Raw genomic sequence first — 22,449 nt, 5'->3', positions numbered from 1 at the left:
ACGCGCTTGCGTGGAAAGCCTGAGGCAGGAAGAGCACCTCCCTGCCCTTCACGAGCCATCATGAACGGCATAAGCAGGGAGCGCAGCAGCAAAGAAAACCCAGACAGAGCAGAGCAACCAACATGTACAATGACAGGAGGAGCTGGGGTGGAGGTGGGTTGCAAAAAAGCCGGCAGAGGAAGCAGCAGCAGCAAGGGAGGTGACGTCGGGCTAGAGCAGTTTAAATAGCGCGCTCTGAATGCAGTTCCCCAATAGGAAGCAGCCACGGGGAGTCAGCTGAGCCATCAGCTGATCTGCACAGGTGATGACAGTTACGCTGTGCTGATTAAGAGCTTGACGTCATGGCCTGCCAAAACTAACGCTACGCTTAATTTCTTCAAATGGGGTTTAAGATCGACTCTCACGTAAAATGGCCAACTTTACAGCAGAAATAAACATATCTACAGCCTTGCACAAAAAGATAGGATATTGAATCTAGTAAACATGATACATGTTCAAAATCAGCGTGTTAGCATCATAGCATTAGGTCGAAGCACTGTGCTGTGACAAATATTGTCATACGGAGCTGCTGGCATGGCTGTGAAACCTCTTAGCCTTGCTCAATAATTAAGAACAAGACCATGATCTGTTCTGAACCATTAACCATGCATCTGTAAGTGTGAACAGAAGCATTTGCATGTGTGTTTATGCGTTGTGGATGTGTTTTCATTTGTGCATGTATCGACCCACAGTGCTGTCTCGTCTGCCATGCCCTATTTACTCACTCCTACTCGAGCGTACTGTGACCTCTGCTTCCAAAATGTCAGCGTTTCCGCTCTTGCATTTGCTTTAAAAAAAAAAACAGCTTTTTTCTTCCATGCCTCCTATTTCTTTTCCTTTTTTTTTGAAAACGTCCGCATGTATTGTTTTCCATCACTTTAATCCCAAATGACTTCTTTTTACCGCATCTCAATAATGATTTTCTGTCCTTGTATGAGCTGATGTTACAAATAAGGCTAATGTATTCCATATGCCTGAGCACAGTATTGACTGTGTACCATGGTATCACTTGTAGTGTTTCAAGAATGAAGAAAAATCCCATTATAGAATCAATACAACTCCCACTCGTGCTCCCTTTACTGCAAACATGAGCACACTTTAAACCAATGTAAAATGGAGTAAAAAAAAGTGTCATATAGACTCAGGGAAGTTTTTCATTTGAAAGGCACATCATCTTACAGTTTTTTTTGTTGGTTCTCTGGAGCTGACTTTGGTGTTTGTGGAGATTGTGGAGAACTGTGTATAAAATTCAAAACCAGCCAACGAATTAACTTTAACCTTTATGTCACTGTCTCACTGCCCTACCTTACATGGATTACACATGATCAGACCTGTGGTACTGATCTCTCTCCTGGATTTAACTGCACCACAATGTCCAGTTGAATGTTCTTTTCCGCCAGCATTTGACTTACGGTTGTAATTTCAAGTCCATTTCACCTGTGTTGTTTCCCTTTTTACTGCAGCTTCCCTGAAACCACTTTGCCCGTCTGTGATTACAACAACCCATTTGGTTTGGCTTCTACTCACAATGCGATAAAGACTGATTTTGGTACTCTTGAACCAACCTTTGTATTAGGAAGGCTCAGACGTACCAGGAAGATATTTCAAACAGTGTTTTCACTTTGTTCTTCCACTGCAGCCAGCAGCACAAAAACCATGCCAAGTTCAGTGTGGGAACGACAAACATCCCTTGTACCCAAGCTCTGAAATGCCAGTAGTGTTATCACACAACGAGGCTCCCACATTTTAGCTTCAGACTGTGCTCTTATGAGCAGGATTAATTAAAAATAGCACAAAGCCAATGTTAGCGGTGGCCATGTCAACATTGCTAACAAGTCTCCTAGAACTGTTAGCAGCACTAGGAGACTTACAGGAAGGAGAGAGAGGGGGGGAGAGAAAAAGTGACAGATGATAGACAGCGGACACACACGGGCGCACAAACACACACACACACAAAACTAGAAAAGTAAGTAAAACCCAAAATAATTATGTTGGTCCTCAGATGGGAGATGACATAATGTAACAGTATGAACAGTCACAATGTGCAGAACACAATCACACTAACACACACACACACACGCGCACTCACAAACACACACAAAGGCTACTGTCCTCTAGAGGCCATTTGATGTGTTTTTGTTTGCATGTGGGTAGTACTTTCAAAACTGTTGCCAGTTCTGACGTTGTCAAATTAACATCTCGTAAAGACTCACGTGGTATTTGATTGTTTCAGATTTGTGAGGTTACCAGGCAACCAATGGAGAGTCCAGAAAGTCAGTGTGGCAAAGACATAGTAGAGTACACAACCGCCTTGTGCTGAACTAAGGCAACATCTCTGGCTGTGGCTTCATATTAAACCAATAGATTTGATGTCTGAAAGAAACCAAAGAAGTGTCTTTTGCCAAATGTCAAACTGATCATTAATATGAACCATTATGTAAGAGCGGTTCCTGGCCATAACCATCCCTCTCTTGTTTCCAATAGGTCAACTGAAGCTGTCAATCGTCCAAGAGCAAGAAGTACTAGTTGTTAGTGGTGAGTCATTTTAAAGGCTGCTCATACAAAGAGACACTGTTGTGCAGACATTTTGTGCCCTGTTCATTTTCTGTAGCCTAATACATAGTGTATGCTCTGCTTGGAGCTGGTAGAAAATTTGTTGAAATAATAACAGAGCATATCCTTTAGCATCCACTTCAATATAACATTAATCATGTGCAACATTTTCAGTCAAATATTTAATTGCCCAGTACAGATCTCCTGTCAAACCACGACGAGCGACCGTGACTGAGAAAGGCTTAGGTAGGCAGGAAAGCAGCTGGGAGCATTAATGTAACAAAAGTGGCTGTTTATTTTGGTCTCTCAGCAACCAAAGCCATGCATCCCATCCTCCTTGTTGTTGAGTCTCCATCTCCCCACTCAGCACCTCTTGTGCCCCTGTCTGAATGGCCATTCATTGATCCAGTGTTAAAGTAGATGTTTTTCACAGTATTAGTCTTTGTCCACCCATTTCTGTTTCATAACACAATCAATTAAATATATGAATTGCTATTTTTTGGGCTTTTTCGCCTTTAATGGAAAGCACAGTCGAGAGAGAGACAGGGATGGGGAGGCAGAGAGGTGGGGGCGACATGCAGGGCCGCTCGATGTTGGATTTGAACTGGGGCCGCCTGCAGTGAGGACCGTAGCCTCAACACATGGGGTGGCTGCTCTACCAACTGAGCTAAACACCGACCCTAAATTGCTATTTTTTTTTTAAAATTTACATACAGACGGTGGGACAGAACATTAACTACAACACTACTACTAAATCCTGTATATCCTCATAAGTCTGACCAGTCTCTCTCTTTTTGTAAATGCACCATAAATAGTGTTTTCAACAGTAAATCAGTAATAATACGTGCTTTATCTATTTTCTCCATAGAAAATGGTGCACAAAGTGAATTTAAAAGCCTTGGTTGTGTACTTTCTGAGTTTTTACATTCGTCGTCAAGTGTTACTGAAAAGTCCGAGGTAATCAGAAATGGCAGTCACCCACAGGGAAAAACAACTGCACAAGGTAGCAACCTTAACCTGAGTGTACAGCTCTTACGTAGAGCCCTAAGGCATTACTGTGGCAAGTGTGGAGCCGAGCCTTCGGTACGTATGTGCCGGTTTGTGGTAAGTATATGCTCACACATCTGTCACTCAAAGTGGCACAAACTCAATTATGCATAACTTTAAGCCTCAATAACACTGTTTTTCATATCAGTCTGTAAACACGTGTGACCATTCGAGGAAGAGCAGCTTTTCAGCCCTGGAGGTTACTGCTTGGTTCAGCACTATGTTATATAATTAGTACTTAATCTAGTTCACAGAATGTAATTTATTTTACATTTAATGTGTAATGTGTGTACCAGTTACAAAATATGACAGCTAATAGTCAGCAGTTGAGTTTTAGACATCTAATAATAATCTGAATGATTTTATATTGTTATTCAGTTGACAGGTTGGATGTCATATAGATTTCCATACATATTACATAACCTCACTGACCCAACTTAACCCTAACCACTTACCATAACCCATCTGTCTCAGTATGCATGTGTTTTTCAGACCCATGTGGGGGCAGATAGCTTCTGAGGCCCTGTCATGTATTTTTATTTTCCCTTAGGAAACACCAGTAGGATGGAATCTCATTCAATGCTGTTCTGTGGCCCAGGATAAAATACCCACAATAAAATGGATTTGCTGGCAGCAATAATGGCAGAAAAAAATGGCATCAGACTAGAGCAGCTGTTTCTGTCAAGTTAGCAAATTTCCCTTTTCAGTTCGCAGCCACTGGAATTCTTTGAAATCATTTTCACAGCTTGTTAGTTCAAACAGTCAAACATCCTCTTATTCCTCCTCCACATACTTTGATTTAACAAGAAACAATGAGCTAATGGGAGTCAGGCTAGCCATATTAAGCATGGCAGCCCTTTTTCTTTGACCAAATCATCTTGGATATGCCAAAAATGTGTCTGTACTCTCTGAGTCGCTAATATATGCACATGTGATCTACACAAACAAACCTTATCTTGCTTTTGTAGCACCAGTGAGCTCATTCCAACATTACGCATCATGCAGGATCTAAGCAAAGTAACTTTATGGTGGAGCATTGTTTTGTGGGTCCAGTCAATGTTAGTACTCTATTGGTACCAATAAATAGTCAGTTAGAGCCTATAATATGAAATCTGTAACATGATCCCCTGTAATGGGCTATTTGATCATTTATCCAGCTGTATTTATATATGCTCACAGTTTTGGAAGCAAGAGGCATGCTGGAAGAGTGCCAGGGCCCATGTGACTCTTATGTTAAGGTATGTACCACTGCACCAAATTGAATACAAAAAAAAAAAGAAGCTTACGTCGACAATAGTGGAAACTCGATTACCTGTCACTTTCTTTTGCTGTGCTCTTCAGGTTGGCATGTTCCCAGACAGTGAACCAACAGACAGACAGAAGACTCAGATGGTTCCTCACTGTAGGAATCCCATCTTCCTACAAACCTTTTACTTGTGAGTATTCAGTCAGTTTCCACAAACATTGTCATGCATTTGTTAAGATAATATAAGATAAGATAATCCTTTATTGGTCCCACGGTAGGGAAATTTACAGGGTTGCAGCAGCAGACAACAGCAAAGAAATGTATAGCACAGATAAGAAATAGCTAATAGCAATAGCAGTAAAAAAAAAAAAAAAGCAGTATTTGTAATAGAGTATTAGGAAGAAGAAAAGTAAATTATATTGATGCATACCATTTTAAGATTTTTATGTAATAAAAAAGTATTATGGTTTTGTCACCTTGGGTTTAGATGGTACTCAGCTTTTATGTATCTTCCCCAGTCAGCCAGGATGTGAGGATTATGTAAATAATACCATACTCATCTTTCCATTCTACTTGATGTGTCTGCAAAGCTTCAGTGGGAACAGGCAATATAGTTAGTCAGCAATTCACCTGAAGGTTTGTTCAGATAGAATACACGGTGAATTCTCGCTTTGCACCATTTGTGTGTTTTTATGTAAATAAGAGGCCCGGACCAATGTCTAAGAACTGCAGTATTTTTCTGTATTTACCCTCAAGTGTCTTTCTGGTTGGGTGGCACAAACTAATGCAGACACATCTGTACGGTGAATAAGAATATGCCTCACACCGCTGCAGGACACAGTTAAATTTGAAACTGACTTATTCTCTCTCCTTTGTTTTCAGTGTTGTCAGTGAGGGGGACCTTCATAAGAGACTGCTCTTCACCATGTGGAACTTCGACTCCACAACAAGGTACCTGCTGGGAAAGTTTAGCATGGAGACAGTGTGGCTCATGATCATATTGACACGAGAGAGGAAAATGAAAAGTCTGTAACACATTAGCGAGAGCAGAGCACCATAGACACAACACTTCCTACTAGGTCAACAACGTATCACTTTATAATTAATGCTGCTGCATACAGTACTAAGGTGTGTTGTTCTGTGTGTTTTGTGTTTATTTGCACACCCATGTCTGAATCTGGCAGAGTGAATGTGTTACTCTCGCCTCCCTGCCTCGGCAGACTTATGCAGAAACAGGGTCATTGCTGGGGATGCAGGACATATGGTCGAATGAGTCATACAGTTGCTGTGCTGTGTTGTGTTGGTAGGAAAGAAGAAAAGTATGACTATGTGCTTGAAGAACACTATTTTCTAACATGTTTTATGTGGTTAAAGATGAATCGCTATTTATTTAATTTAGTCAATTCATTCTCTTTAACAAGTCTCACTGTTTTCAGTTGCAGTAGAACAAAATACCATGTTCAGGATACATTTGGAAGGTTATATACAGATTTGCAGTATAGAGTGACAGGCTTAAATGATGAGTTGAGTTTAGATCATAGAAAGATTATAAAGATAAAGACCTTTCGGGACAGTTTCTGGGACACAGATTAAGAGCGATTTACTCATCAGTTTGGGAAGCAATTAAGCTTCATTCACACCAAATGGCCACTGGTATTAATTAGGAAAAGCCAGTAGGAAAAACATTTCCAAAATACATTTGATTCAGCAGCATTGCTCTATGATTATGGACATACAGTAGTGTATTTCTGTGATGTGTTTTTATTTTTGGTCAGCTAAAAGGTGTTGCTGTGTGTGTGCGTTTGAGGTCGCAGGACCTCTAATGCAATGTAAATAGATGCAGAGACCCTGAAATTCAGTTATGAGATAAAACCGCCAGGTCACTAATGTTATGTTTGGTGGAGATCCAGATACTTTTGGATTTTGCTCCATCAATTAGGCTTTTAATGTTAACAGGCTTTGTAAAGTGACCTACATATTTATACTGTATATATGTATAAGCAACAGCTCAAGAAGAAAAAAAGTCTCAAAAATAGAAAAAAAGACCTGAATGGAACAATGTGAACAAGATTATCTTTTACCTCTCACAACTGGCCATTTGTGGAAGATGGAACATATGACCAACTCATGATCGCTGCAAGGGTGAACTTTAACCCTGCACCGCGCACATCCTCCCCAGATGCCGTTTTTTCCCGTAAAGTCCAGCCTGAAATGTCATTAAAATGTGCTTATTCAACTGTTGTGAGGAAATAGTGGAAGGCAGTGCCTCTTCAGCAAATCGTCTTAAACTTGACAGGACACTGGCCAGAGAGCTGCTGGGGCCAAACACAGCTGGTCACCTCTTGAGTGTGAGATTCCTGTAATGGATGACCATGACCTAAGACTCTCACATGTCAAATCAGACTTTGGCCACTACCATTACCTTTAATAATTTCTCATTCTTATTGTGTCTTCTGTGGACTTCTTAGGTTTAAGGCCTCACACACTTTGGATGGCGATTGACCATGTAACCTACAGTAAACTAAAAGTACGGTATTTATGAATCGTTTTTGACAAACAATCCATTACATAAGCCGTTCACCTTATGCATTATTATCTATTTAGGCATAATAGTGCACAACACTGCACACTATAACTAAGTTTTTGGTCATCAAAGGAATAAAGTATACTAGGATTTGGCAACAAGTAGTCTTAAAAAGCATCACCACACTTATCCTTTCAGAGAGGCAATTGTCTTTTCCTGTATCCATGGCTGAAAATAGCAGCCTTACGTAGTGCGCAGACTGTTCTTGTGAAAACGTGCAACGAAGCTAAATCAGGATTTTGTGGTAGAACAGGATATTGTAAACTCAATTGTGTCTTCATGTCAATGCAGCGCCGCCTTTTCGGTCACTGGTTCTTTTTTAGTGAGTGGAGCCAAGAAATATTTCAGGTGCTGATTTATGCTGACGGCCAGTTTGCCCTGAAAACAGCATCAGCAGCTGCATTAGTCCGGTCCAGCTGGGAGGTTGTCGAGAACTGTTTTTCTCATGTATGCATAATTAAACATCCCTACCCACTCTGCTGCCGACGCTACCACCACCACTGCCCGCACACCACATGCAAACACACATCTGTCTTTTTCACTGTCAGTTATGTTGACATACACATGAAAAATATTTCCCAAGCGTCACATCTTTATTACTTTAAACTTTTTATTATTGTTTTATTGCCTTCATTATGGTTTATTATGCTTTTAACAACACAACTTTCACACAAGGGATCAATGTTGCTCTCTCTGTTTCATTAAAAAGGGGTTTGTGGGGTATACTGGGATAACATTATATGTGGCAAAATCTGACATCAAGATGAAAACACCATTAAATTTTAAAAATATCCCTTTGGTTAGTTTGGATTTGTTGCTCGATCTGTTTGATTTAATGCTCCTGGGTCATAAAACTCATTTCATCTGTCAGACCTGAGTTGGATGACACATCAGCTTTGCTTACGGGTATTCATTGATTTTCATCCCACTTATTTATTCTCTCTGTTTGTCTCTGTGTATCAACAGGATGGGTGCTCTGCTGGGCTGCATGAGCTTTGGTCTCCGCTCTCTTATGGACTCAGACCAGGTGAGTATGAATACAGAGATCACAGGTAGAAATATATTCCGTAAACAGTGTCCTTAGCTCCCTTTTCAACTCTAGCTCATTCTGTGTGTGCATGGTTATCTATGTGTGTGTGTGTGTCCATCCATTAGACCATGAATCTAAGAGTTTAGTTCAGTGTGAATGAATTCCAGTGACCTCAATAGTCGAGAGGAAACACTTTGGGGTTACCAGTGTTACAGCACAGCAGTGTTGCCGCCAGATATTGGAGCAAGACACACTTTGAGTCACTCTCTCTACTGAAATGTTATGGGTCACACACAGACACATGGCCTTTCTTTAAACTTAAGCCTCACTGAGTCTCATTTTCTTCCATTTGATGAAATAAAACATAAGTTTGACTCTTTAAAAATCAGAGCTAATGAAATGCGATGAGAAGATGATGATGATGTACTGCGCACAGAGACTTGTTTTCTGTCAAAAAACAACAAGGCTCAAAGTCACTTCCTTTTGTCAGTCTTTGTTCGAGCTGTTGAAAACACAGAACATCCTGTTTTCATCGCACATTTTGTTTCTTAGCTGTTGCTCTGGCCTTTGTGCTCGATAAGAGGCTTTTACAACTGCGGGACTGTCAGTGCGTGTACAAAATCAGATGACAATCAATTTATGGACTGAGCAACCGACTGTGCCATCACCACCACCGCCAGAATACACATAAGGACACACACACATATACACATACACACACACACACACTGAAATTGGTCGAAAACTGCAGTAAATGTTTGTTGGGGTGAAACATTTTTATTTCCAGACACTTATTACTGACGACTTGCTAGGCAACGTGGAGAGGGCAACTACTCAAACACACAATGACAGACACACAAAGGTCCACACCACTTCTTCCTGCACTCACACATCATAATACAGAAGAACACTTAGCCCTCAGTTTTTCTTCCCAAACTGTCCCAGGTGATAGCAGATAAATGTGAGGTCCAAGAGTTCAGTGTTGCTCTTTAGCTGAGTTAGAAATAATAGGTTCTCCTCCTCAGCTGTACAGTAAATGCACATACCTGCTTTTCTTAGCTCTTTCTCCTCACTCTTTAATTATTCAGCTCTAATATATCTTTCCTCTGCCTTTGCAAATGTGCACATCTTCCCCTGCAGTGTATCCCATATTCCCATTTAAAACAAAGTACATATTTCTGTGTTTAATGCAGTAACTACTGCAAATGGTACGTGATGCCCCAGTGCCTGTTTGTTATTACATTATTTAGCATGCATAAGTATGTTCTTTCAAGACAATATAAAGACAGCAAAGCAGATGCATTCCTTTTACAGAGAATATCTTTAAAGCACAGTCGTAGAGAAAGTTGGAACCCGTATGATCATACTGTAGTGGTTCCAGCGTTTACAAGAAAACCCCACATAAGAAAGAGCAACAACTTCTGCCCAGAAACCATTTGTTGTGATACGTGGCTCTGTACCAGTGGAGTAATCGGCACTAATGAACCCTAAAATCTGAGCTCTTTGTGAAGTAGAAAATAGAAGTATCCTCCTGATGTTTGAACTAGCCACATACTTCAATGGACACAAAAACCTCTCACTTCTGCCCCAAGAGACTTTTTTAGGCTGAAAAGTAAAATGATGAATTGATGCAATTTTTTATTTCTCTCGCCAAGACTATAAAGAAGCCGAATATTTCAGTTTGAATAACATTTTCAGATGATGGTGATTACAATGATTGTTGTTTTTCTCTCAGGCTGAGAAGTCGACATAAACTATTGGAACTTAATTTGTTTTTTCAAAAGTTAAATTAGGAAAACAAGCATGAACACAGCTGCACATTAACAAAACCTCCTGTTTCATCTCAGAGTCACCACAGTAAGACTTTTCTGGAGTTTCAATTAACATCCACATGAAGTGAGGAAAACAAACAAGGGGAATAAATGATATTTTAGTCTGGCTGGTGCTTCCTTCCGCTAACATTTATCCCAATGAATTTTTAATTGGCTTAATATGCTAATGAGGGACATTTGACTTTGAGTCATAGGGAGTTTTGTCATTTCATCCCCTCCATCACATCCGTTATTCTCTACTGGTTTTTTAAAAATATATTATTTCTCATTCATCTCTTCCTAGAAACTCATCCAATTCTGTGCCCGTCCACTGTACTCTTATTTTATTTCAGAGGCATTCAGAGCTTTTGAGTGTTAGCTGTTGTTTCTCTCTTGCCTGTCACATCTTGTTGTCTGTTTGCGCCCTTTTTGTCGCTTCGTGCCCTTTGTTTCTTTCCCGTCTCCCACTTTCTCTTTTCATCTCTCTCGTCTATCCCCCAACCGACTAACGGCTCTCTTTGCTCCACTCTTTTCCCCCTTTTGTCACACGTGCATGGTAATATTGAACGATGGAGTAAATCCCTCGCTGACTCTCAGGACATATGCCCTCCCCTCCCCCTTCCCCTATACAAGTTCCCCGCCTGTCCTCCCCCCTTGTCCCACAGCCTGCAGAAATCTGTCCACTCAGATAAGATGCTTTTAGAATGGAGATTATTGTCACTGTCCATGGCGTCACATTATTTAGTACAAAAGAGAAGAATGGCGGTGTGTGTTTGTGTTTGTGTGTGTGTGTGTGTGTGTGTGTGTGTGTGTGTGTGCTGTAATGAATGTGTGACACAGTAAAATGATGGTAAAGCTTATGACAGTGTTTTCATGTCCTTGTTTGCAAGACTGTGTCCACATCATTGGGATTACAAATCAGACCCCCCTCGCCACAGCCTGCACAGCTTTATGTAACACACGTACAGTAGTGGCAAACACATAACACACATGTACACACACGCACAAACACACACACCATCTGGCTCACAGGGCAGAAGTGCAGAAGTGGGGGCATCAGCTGGAATAAACTAAAGCATTGTGAGTGGAGAGTGTGGTTATATGTGTGTGTGTGTGTGTGTGTTTGTGTGTGTGTGTGAGTAAGTGTATGTCTGTGTGTGTGTGTGTGTGTTGGTTCAGCGTTTGCAGCCCTGGAGGAGCAAGCAAATTGAGTCTGTGTGTGTGTTCTCATCCTTGCTGTTGTGTGTTTGTGTTTCTGTACATGTTATTGTGCTCACAGAGTTTTCATTTTAAATTTAGTGCTCATTTGGTTAAATCCCTGAGCTTAAAGTCAGCACTCATAGACACACACAGACACACACATACATAGTCAGTCTTTGTGTCTTTGCTGTAGGAGGTTCATGGATGGTACTACCTACTGGGTGAAGAGGTGGGGAGGACGAAGCATCTCAAAGTGCCCACACAACACAACTACCACACCCCTGGTAAGTTAACTTAATCATTAAACATTCATGAATGTGTCAGGTCAGAATACTGATATTTCCATTATATGTTATAAAAGTGAATATTTTTTTATGAGAAAAACCTCTGTGACTTTGTTTTAGAATCATATTCTGTCACCTGTAATGAAACTGGTGGTGACGACACAAACTTTTGCAGTGATACCAGTTCTTGTCACTCTGTTTAACATCATATTGAAGGATGAAATCATAATCACATAAAAAGGTTAATGTGTGGGTCATACAAATCTTGAATAAAAATGGCAACACAGGCAAACACGACTGGAGTTAAGTACAGTGAAGTAAGCAAAAGCAAAAGCTCTATCTATTTTTTTTCATGTGTGTATGTGTGTGCCTGAAGTGTGGCAGTCTCGCGGCTCTAAGTCTTTATCAGTCTTTGGGCTGGGAGGTGGGGCGACTGGGGGAAGCGAGGGATTAAGAGAGGGAAAGAGAGAGGGATTGGGAGAACGAATAAGGGAAAGACAGAGAGAGTAGGAGGGAGGGAGGGGTCTGGACCAAACTCTGACGCGTCACAGTTGCCTGAGAGGGAGAGAGAGAGAGAGAGAGAAGGAGAGAGAGACGGAGCTCTTCTATACCATTCGCTGCTGGAGTGGATCTCCCCTCACACATTGACACACAAACCCACCCATCCAACTCACACACTGACACATACACACACACACACATACACACACACCCACACACGCGCGCACGCCCACAGACACGTCTGTTTGGAAATCTCTTTTTCCTCTCTCCTCCTTGGAGTGCTCTTTCTTTTCCTACTTATGTTTGCACTCACTTGTAGTTTCACGTTGTTGGTGGTGGTGTGTGTGTGTTGGAGTTATGCTCTGTGCCAGCCATAAGAGCAGCCTAGACTAGGTGAGTACTATGTTTGTGTTTTTGTGTTGTCATACTTAGTCAGACTACTCACAGCGCAGCAGATTTTGCAACGTGGACCGAAGTGTTTTTTTTTTTTTGAGGATGCTATAGCAATGTATTCTCTCCGTCTGTTGCACTCTGTCTTCTTCTTGTCTCCTCTTTTATCTTGTTGCTTGTTTCCTCTCTTTTATCTTCTATCTATGCATTCCTCTTCTGTGTGCTTTTATTGTTGCTGTCATTATTTTAAATCAGCCTTTGTTACACTGTGCACACGCTGCTAATCTGTCACTTCTCATCTAATTTTCGATTGCTATGCTAAATTGGTCACAATTGCTTTCCATGGAAGACCCCTTTAAGGAGCTTATCTTACCCACTCAGTGGATTACTTACAGTACGACCCCACGTTTTTGCACACACATGTACAAACGCATCACATCACCGCACACTGACGTACACATATTCCCACATAACACTTTTTTTTCCCTCCCCCTCCGCGACCCCAATGCTTTCAGCGCCGCCGAGTTTCCCTTTGCTCATTCACGTCGTCTCATTCTGGGTTTTGAGAATGATGGTGATATCATAAGACGTTAGCTTACCCATCCCAATTTACACTGCTTGGCTGAACTAGGCTAATCTACCTCATACAACTTTAAAATTAGTTCTATGCTTCTGTGGATGGAACTGGGACAGAGGTATCAGATTGGACAAGAGTCAGCCAGTGGGAAACCATTATAAGGCTCGCATGAGGAGATCCTGACTTGTGCTCAAGGGTTACATATGCAAGTAGCTCTTTCAGCTGTGGGATGATAGGCTGGGACGTGTTGAACTAAAATATGCAATTACTAATAGTAGCCAAAGCTGCTTGGAAAGCGGAATAAAGGAACATTTAAGTTCATTGATTTCATATAGGATGTCATGGCCACAATAGGAAAAAGAAACTGCATGTTTAGCTGTATTAATGGATGCAGAATGTTTTCATCTTTCCCAGTGGCAGTACTGCCCCATTACTGTCTCATCTGATTCATGTGTATGTGTTTGTGTGTGGGAGTGGGGGTGCATACACATGCATGCACTTCTGTGTTGCCAGCTGGCAGAATGTAGGCCATGGAGGCAGCGCAGCACCATGACATGCGCTAACATGGAAATGACCAAAATCTCATTCATTGCACTATCACTCAGTGTGTCACCAGTGTCTCACTCACTCTCCCCCTCCCTGCTTGTTTGCCAGTATATTTGTTTGTATTGTTAAGTTTGTCTCTTTCACACTATTGTCCATGTGGTTAAGAATACCCCTGAGCCTTTTCTCTGTCTTTTCCATCTCATCTCCCCCCATTTCACCTGTACTCTCATTCACCCTCCTCTCTCTGTTTTCTCAGACGTCTCTGCTTCTCTGGCATCCTTGTCATTTGTCATTTAATCCTCAGTCCATTTTATGTGCTCAGGAGCTGTGGCAGAATGCAAAAGCGCATTTCTAAACAAACAATTGAATGTAACACTAACTACCACTCTATTGAATTCCTTACTTATATTTACAACATATCATCACAGGAAACCTTACAGTAAATGACAGGAATTAGTAGGAGCATTCTGGGAGCTTGGCAGCCTCACACTGATCATGAAATGCTTTGGATTCAAGGCCAGTTTATATATTTTTTCCTCTTACCATCAAGCCTCTTCTCTGACTCTGTCTCTACTCGAAAGCAATGGTGCCATAGCAGCGATATTTAACATCTTGTCAGTATTTAAGTATAATGAAGCTATGCCACAAGAGTTTCTCCTCAAGAGTTTCTGCATAAATGAGCAAGCTGCTGAAGAGTTTATTTAGAAAATATTTATTCTCAAAGGAAAAAGTCTTTTTAACTTAGTTGAAAGTGTTAGCTGAGTTGGAAAAAATACCGAAATTTATCCGACACACAGTAAATGCTGCCAGTCTGCAAGACAACACTAGGTGAATATCAGGGGGTTGATACCATATCATGAACTTTTTTTTTCTTTTCGTGATTTTTAATGTCAGACTCGCGGTAATATTTGTGCTCTCGTGGAGTGCTCAGGAGGGGCTGCTCATTAGGAGCTGTAGTCGGTTGTCTGTGTTTGTTGATGTGTTGGTTTGTTTTTGTGCAGTGCTTAAGGGAATTGAGATATGCACTGTTTGTGTATAGGTACTATTTAAGAGCAGTGGGTGAAGGAAGTAAATTCTGTAGACTTCCACTCCAGTTACACAAGGGTGAAACAGGTGACTGTAAATCCAAAAATGGAAACACGTTGTGGATGCAAATGATGCGAGGATTTCAGTTGTTCCAGATGCATGCAGAGAGATAATTACGTTATAGTCACTGTTCTTCGATTTCGTGATTAGAAAACATTAGCGTAGAGCTAAGAGTAGATAATGAATGTTGTGGAATAAGGTCGGGAGTAGATTAGGTAGACAGATGTACCATCAGAGGGAAATTGTTTGGGCTTGGTTAGCTGAAAATTTGTCCAAATTTTAATGAAAAAAAAACAAACTTCAGGTATAATGCAAAGTGTCACCCAGAAGCAACAATCAGCTTGCCAATAAGTTGAGGTGAAACAAAACATCAACTTCACATTCAATTTTCAATTTTCACTTTCAAACTGGCAGTCTTTTTAATAATTGTTTTTCAATAAGGTCATGTACATAAATTAATATGTTTTACCTTTTAATATTTGTATTTTAAGATGGATTATCTCTGTATGTTGTCAAACTAAACTGAAGTCAGCTGTTTATATAACTTATGTGACAGCTTCACTGTCATAATGCTATATCTCCACATCAACTTTGAAAGAAAGTCTTTGTAGACAAATATCATCTGTTGAGATCTTCCACTGGTTTGCTAGATTGATCCATGTTAATGTCCACAAACTCTCTCCAGAGTTGCAACATTTGGATCAGTGTGTCTGACTAATCCCCCACTCAGAGACCTGTGCCAGCTCAGAGTCAGGGCAGTGCCAGGCTGCAGTCCCCGAGGGCAGAATTATGTTGGACAAGCAGCCCATCTACACATGATGTGGCATCATCCTGACCTAATGGGGAGGAGACACAGTTGGACTGTTGCACACATGCAGAAATCTCCTCTGGTCAACAAGTCAAAATCAGCAGTGAGGTGATTCTATAAATACATTTCTAGTTGCAAAAGTGTGACACAGGTCATTCCTCTGTGTCATTGACCTTTATTGTCAAAATCACATCAGTGAGTCACACTGTTGTACCGGGTGTCGTGTTGCTTCATTGTGATCAACATTGGGTACATGGGTTTATTTTGAGTCAATCCCACAGGCATCCTGCTGCTGTACATACTCACTAGAACATCGAATGAAGCACAAAACAAATACAGGATTTTACTCCTGTTCAAGTAACATTTGATAAAAAATTCTAGTACCCAGCCTTTTTAGGAAAACTTTTTTTGTTATTGAATATACATATATATTTCTCACCCATTTGGAGCAAAAATAAATGGTCTTGTGGCTGAGTGCAGCACACAAGCTGGACAGGTCAAAACCCATTGAAAGATGGACTGTTGTTGATCTTTGACACCATTATAACAGGAACATTTGAAAGAAAATGTGCTTTTTCACAGAAGAGAGCTATCACAAAACATGTAGACAGAAAAAGAGGCGATATCTCTAAATATCACATTGTAAGAAGTCATTCTTCTCTTTACTCTCCGGAACCATTGTGGCTCAGGCAGACTTTCCTCTTTGCCGCTACAACAAAACCTATCCGCCGAGGCTGACAGCTAATTACACTGTAGGGCTACAGTAAAAAGGCTGCTGCCTTAACTTTACTAAATGTGCGTGGAGAAAAGAGACTGTGCATGAGTGACAGCCAAACAACATTATTGTTATAAGGAGTGACAGGGCAATTAGAGTTGATTTTCAGAACACATTTCTGTATAATGCAGTAGTAGCTACAGAAACCACTGTACAGATGCAGCTGTTTGAGCCCAGGTGCTGGTGCACACATGCGGTCCAAATGTAGATTATCGAAACAGGAATCGCTTGCTTTGATTGATTTTGTTTACAAATTTCCAGAAAAAATCTTTAAAACAGCAGAAAAAATCTGTATAAACTTTGTGTATTCTAGTTATTAACTGATTACACATCAGAGGAGATTAAAAAATCTAATGAGTTTCTCTTCATTAGAGGAAACGGTCACTGGGTTGGTGGGACATTTTTTGGGGATTAGGTATAATCAGCCAATGTGTGCATGTTGCACATGAGCAAATCTTTGCCGTCTGCGGATTTATGACTGATGAATGACAAAAGCGAGTGTTTGAGAAACCCCCTTCGCTCTGCTCCTTTGGCTTGCGGAGTGTGTCAGTGGAGACAACTGACCCACAGTGACATGTACGTGTGTGTGTTTTTGACCATGGATAATACATTTCCCTCCAATAAGCTGACGATGTGGGTCAGGTGGTCCCCATATGGGCGAAAGCAGAAAATAGCAGAACAGCCATTGGGCTCGTGCTCATAAAGTGTGTCATCTGCTTCGTACACACACTTTGTTTCACTACTCATAATGGGTGAATGGGGACCCAGGCATACTGTACACACACATAAACACTGCCAGGCCTTTCCAGATGGCAAGCTGTGCCTTTAAATCAGCAGATTAAAATGTTGCCTGTGATTAACTCATATGGAAGTGGTGGACAAGGACACACGGGATGGGGTGGGATGGGGTGGGGGGTTCAGATGTTTTTAAATTGTTATTGATAATGTGTGATCATGTTGGACAATGTGTTGATGAGGAACTGTCTGACATGGCATGCGTCTGATGGTTTCTGTGAAGGGTAACATCGACCCCGGGCTGATATCCACTTGATCTGAAGTGAAGCATTTGACCCCGTGGCTCTGATCTCTCTACTACTTTGTTGCACTTTGTGTGCCTTTGACATGGTCATTATAATGTTACCTCAGTGTTAGAAAGTACTATTAGAGTCATGATGAAACTGACCGGTATGGGTTTCTGATCCTGTGAAACCGAATCTGTTATGAAAAACTAAAATTACTGGTCTGTAAATGGAAAAAATCTCAAGCACGTCTGACTGTTTTTGTGTTAGCATTCAAATCTAACTTCTGCTTCTCATTTTCCCATTTTCAACAACTTAAGTTTATTGTTAACATACCTTCCTGTCTCCCAAAAATGGTATGTGTATTTGAATCTTGCATATACGGATCCAGAATAATACAATGTAGTATAGTGAACCTATTTAAAGGCCCTTTGCATATCCACATGTGTTTTCACTCAGACCTCCGCAGAGGCTGAAGTTGGGTTTTTGAAGTATTTGTGCATCAGCAAACCTTACAGACCCATAATTATCTGTGTTTTTTTCACAAAAGATATTTCACACTAGGAAAGGCAGAAGTGTAATTAATAAAATTAATGATAGCTGAATTCCATTTACTCAGTTTCAGGCTCCTGGTTTTATTTATGCTGCCTCACTGTCACACTGTCAGAGCTTATTGGGATGGTTGAATTGAACATAGCAGCACAATTATTAATGTTTTATCTACTATGACTCGCTTAAATTCTAAATATCTGCAGGAGCCTATAAAAAAAAAAGTATGTTCTCCAACTTAACTGCTTGGTGCAGGCTTAAAGGACAATTCCGGGCGAATTCAACTCTGGGGTGTATTTTCATATCATTTTAGGTCTAAAAGAATGAATCTGAAGATTTTCAGTTTAATCGCTCCTGTTTTGCGGTAGTTGCATCTGTCCCCGCGTCCCCACGGCAGCAATGAATGGGAGTGGATGTAAGTTCCGCTGTTTAGGCTGTTTCCAGCCCTCAAAGCCGCAATTTTTTTCCACAGACAGCGTCAGATGGCTACTCAAACATGCACCGAGAAGTTTATTTACTTCAAGCAAGCCGACATGTTTGTAAAACTAGATCTAATTCAAAGTCTCCCGGAGTCTCGCGCGAGCCCGAAGTTGCAGTGCTGGTGTATTCAGGCGCAGTCGGAGCTACCGCTTGTGTCATAAACACAGGAATATCAACTCTTTACTTGCTTGAAGTGTACATTTTTTTTCCACAGACAGCGTCAGGTGGCTTCTCAAACATGCGCCGAGAAGTTTTTTTTACTTGAAGCAAGTAAAGAGTTGATATTCCTGTGTTTATGACACAAACGGTAGCTTTTCCCACTGCATGTGAACACACCGCGCACGGCAACTGGGTCTTGCGCGAGACTCCGGGAGACTTTGAATTAGATCTAGTTTTACAAACATGTCGGCTTGCTTGAAGTAAATAAACTTCTCGGTGCATGTTTGAGTCGCCATCTGACGCTGTCTGTGGAAAAACATTGCGGCTTTGAGGGCTGGAAACAGCCTAAACAGCGGAACTTACATCCACTCCCATTCATTGCTGCCGTGGGGACGCGGGGACAGATGCAACTACCGCAAAACAGGAGCGATTAAACTGAAAATCTTCAGATTCATTCTTTTAGACCTAAAATGATATGAAAATACACCCCAGAGTTGAATTCGCCCGGAATTGTCCTTTAATTAGGACAAAACATATTCTAAAGTTTTCATCCTCTGCACAAGACATATCCCAAGTGAAAAGCTAAACCATATGACTGACAATAGAACTGAGACAAGTTTTGTCTTTGAAATGAAAAACTTTGGCTGATGCTGACCTTTTTCTATCAGACATTTTGTAAAGAAATATACTGTAAGTGTTGCATGAGCTGCGCTTTCAAAGAGAAAAGACGTAACAACAAAGAATAGACAGCAACGGGTCTGGAGAGTTTAAATAAGCGCTGGTGGACCGGCCTCATTTTGTGACTGAAACAAAACAATCTCTGAGAATTTGATGCATTGTTAGGAAACTCTAAATACATCTGTTGGTGATTGACCACAGGAACATTGTGTCTTCTGGAAAAATTAGGGGTGATGGCGAGGGGAGGGGGGTTGGGGGTCATACACCAGTCAGCTCAGACAACCACAAAGGATGCTGGCACGTTCGACTATCCAAACTCTGCGCCTCACAAGCACAAATCTCTGCAGACTGCAAACCGCCAAATAGCATAGTCTTTAATCTCCAGTGGGTGGACACATCCATGTGTTGGGGTCAGAGGCAATGAACCTAGACGGCTGAAAGTCGTCATGGACACAAAGTAAATTAGAATCAGTTTCCTGATGGGCAGACATGTTGAGCCTGCAGTGGGTAGGCGGAACTAAGTCGGCGCGTCTGGGGGGCAGAGTGTGACTGCCAATAAGAGGTGCGCTCATGTGGAAAATAAGCATATTCCTCTCCTGCGCTGCAGATATTCTTATCATGTGTCACAGCACGTACCGACAGTTCTCTGTGAATGACGCGTCATTTTCACACCATGTCATCCATGTAGGAGTATAAGATAGCCTCTATCATATATCATATATAACAAGTTGTCAATATCCTGAAAAACATACTATGTAGGTCATACATGTAATATGTTTAAGACAGAATGGGCAGTGATGATGATGATCTTGTTGGTGATTCCTTACTCCCTGAAAGCTCATTTATGCTCAGTTGTTTAATATGTACATGGATATGGATGTGGAGTTTTCTCAGTACTCTAGTCATGATGGCAGTGTAGCCAATAGTTCAAGTGAGACAACACAACAAAGTATTTTTTTTAAATGGTGGAGCTTTTTGAGTAGACGTTTTGCAATGAATATAACAGCCTCACAGCCGCCACTATCTACAACGCTCCCTCAGCTTTGCCTCTTTTGTAGGTTATTCATTTATACAATATTACGACTTTCTCTACCATGAATTGATAATGGTTTAAGTTGGGTGTTTGATGATTTTGGCTACCACTCAGCTAGAATATGAAATTCCGTCCCCATCCTTTTTCTATTTCTATGCTTGTTCTCGTCAAATCCTTTTGTACAAATCCCTATCAGGGACAATCATACAACACAATGACTCAACGGACAGGAGCCATAATCCTTTTTGGCTATTCTGCCTTGCACAGGGACAGAGACAGGAGCTGAAATGCATCAGCCACATCCGTCTGGCTAATGAGAATGCCCAAAAGTCATCACATTATTATCTAGTTCCACGTAGTATCATGGCGTAAATGAGTCAGTCCCGCAGCGGCTGCTTCGGTCAGGCAGAAGGGGGGCACGGATATCTCTCATGTTGAATGTTACTCTTGTGTCATGTTTGAAATGTATTCGGCTCTGGGCTGTTACTGTGCAGCTAACTCAAGCGTTTCAAAATCCATTCCTGTCAGGGCTCAAGCTGTGTGTGGTGAACATAACCTGTACATAACCTGTGCATCCATTTATGAGCATTACATGTTTGCATTATAATATGCACGTATGTCCTACTTTTGTGTTCTGCTTTGCATGACATAAAAAGGGCAAAGGGCGACATAACAGGAACACCTCATGATATATTTAAAGATTGTTTCATAAAAACTATAAAATTGAATTCAGTTTATGGTAAAATCATCTATTGGAATATACAGTATTTATAATAGCATCAGATTGTAATATGTCCCTGTTATTTACTGCAATTATTAAGGCAGTATGACAGGTTGACATAATTTTTTTTACAGTGGGCCACTTGTATTTACTCATCCACATAATCAGGATTAATCCAGAATACGTACATTCATAGCATCCCATAATTGATGTACAGACGATTCTGACAAAGGAAGCTGTAACTCCCTGTTCACTGTTAAATGAAATCACTTGTATTAATGTCATCCCACTCGCACACATGCTTGTAGTAGAGTAGCTGACGTTCCTAATGGGGGATAAAATCCCTAAATTATAGTAGCTCAGTTCTCAACAGCATGCTGGTGACTTTCAGTCAGTTCATTTGTTTAGGACATGACTTTTGTCCCAGACTTAGCACGGTGTTACCACCATGGTTTAATAAACATGTCAACAAATCCTGACTATGACTGATAGTTTTATTGTGTATGGATGAATGGTTGGCCTAGTGGATTTAGTGGATTATACTAAGGCCCTACAGGGATTGTCTTCATCCTGCAGTATTCTCATAAAGTAGACATAAGATGAGGAGTATCTGACCTCTGAAAATTGATGGAAGAAGAAAAGCACTTTGATCTGCACACTTATCCTGTTTGATGGATGGAGATGATCCCCATCGACTTGAGATAAGATTTATTTATTTATTTATTTTTTTATGTTTGCTGCATTCAAAGAACTGCCCACTGACAGAACAGAAACACAGCACACAGTTAGTGTACACACAGCATAGTTTTCTTCAGTTTACATAGGGGGGTTAGGGCACAAATTACAACCCAGCGCACAATAATGGCCAACCTGATCAAAGAGGACACATCAAAGAACTCAGCTGGATCCAGTATTTCAGGCTGCGGTATCCATTCTCAATATTTTTTCTCTTCTTGGGATCAATCTGTCTATTGACCAACAAAAACACTTTCAAGCACAACATGCATACTGATCTTCAGCTGATGAGCTACACATTTACTCGTATTTACCAGTAAGAGCTGCAAGGCAAATGATTTTGCAAACCGCAACACTACTCATGTATGAAGGAGTGAATCACTGAAGTGTGAATGTGCATATTGATGCATTAGAAGAACACATTCAAACATAAACTAGGAGCCCAGAAGACTGCATTAGCACTGGAAACTAATGTTAACAATGTAAAATGACCATAAATCAGAGTAAATAAAACAATAATATTGATAACCTTGTGAACCCAAAGCAGTTTTAATCAATTATCACCAGACTTTGGTGTAGATGTGTCATTTCACATCAT

The 22,449-nt window shown here is 40.9% G+C and overlaps 1 protein-coding gene across 2 annotated transcripts in view; it reads left to right on the top strand.

The window, feature by feature from the left end:
• The window catches only part of rgs3a (regulator of G protein signaling 3a), a 148,487-nt gene that overhangs the window by 11,337 nt on the left and 114,701 nt on the right, over nucleotides 1-22,449 (top strand). The window contains exons 3-8 of one of the 2 annotated variants that reach the window (XM_085793322.1): nucleotides 2,524-2,574; nucleotides 4,819-4,877; nucleotides 4,981-5,075; nucleotides 5,768-5,836; nucleotides 8,436-8,496; nucleotides 11,704-11,794. In XM_085793322.1, the coding sequence (XP_085649448.1) occupies nucleotides 2,524-2,574; nucleotides 4,819-4,877; nucleotides 4,981-5,075; nucleotides 5,768-5,836; nucleotides 8,436-8,496; nucleotides 11,704-11,794 (426 nt within the window). Of the gene's footprint in view, nucleotides 1-2,523; nucleotides 2,575-4,818; nucleotides 4,878-4,980; nucleotides 5,076-5,767; nucleotides 5,837-8,435; nucleotides 8,497-11,703; nucleotides 11,795-12,365; nucleotides 12,689-22,449 lie in introns of those variants that run through there. The other variant, XM_085793324.1, reaches the window with a different exon arrangement.

This window comes from Trachurus japonicus, chromosome 12, assembly GCF_045865225.1.
Source record: "Trachurus japonicus isolate A0001 chromosome 12, Traja_1.0".
Classification (NCBI taxonomy): Eukaryota; Metazoa; Chordata; class Actinopteri; order Carangiformes; family Carangidae; genus Trachurus; species Trachurus japonicus.
Note: the sequence above shows the minus strand (reverse complement) of the source record. Positions and strands in the feature narration are given on the sequence as shown.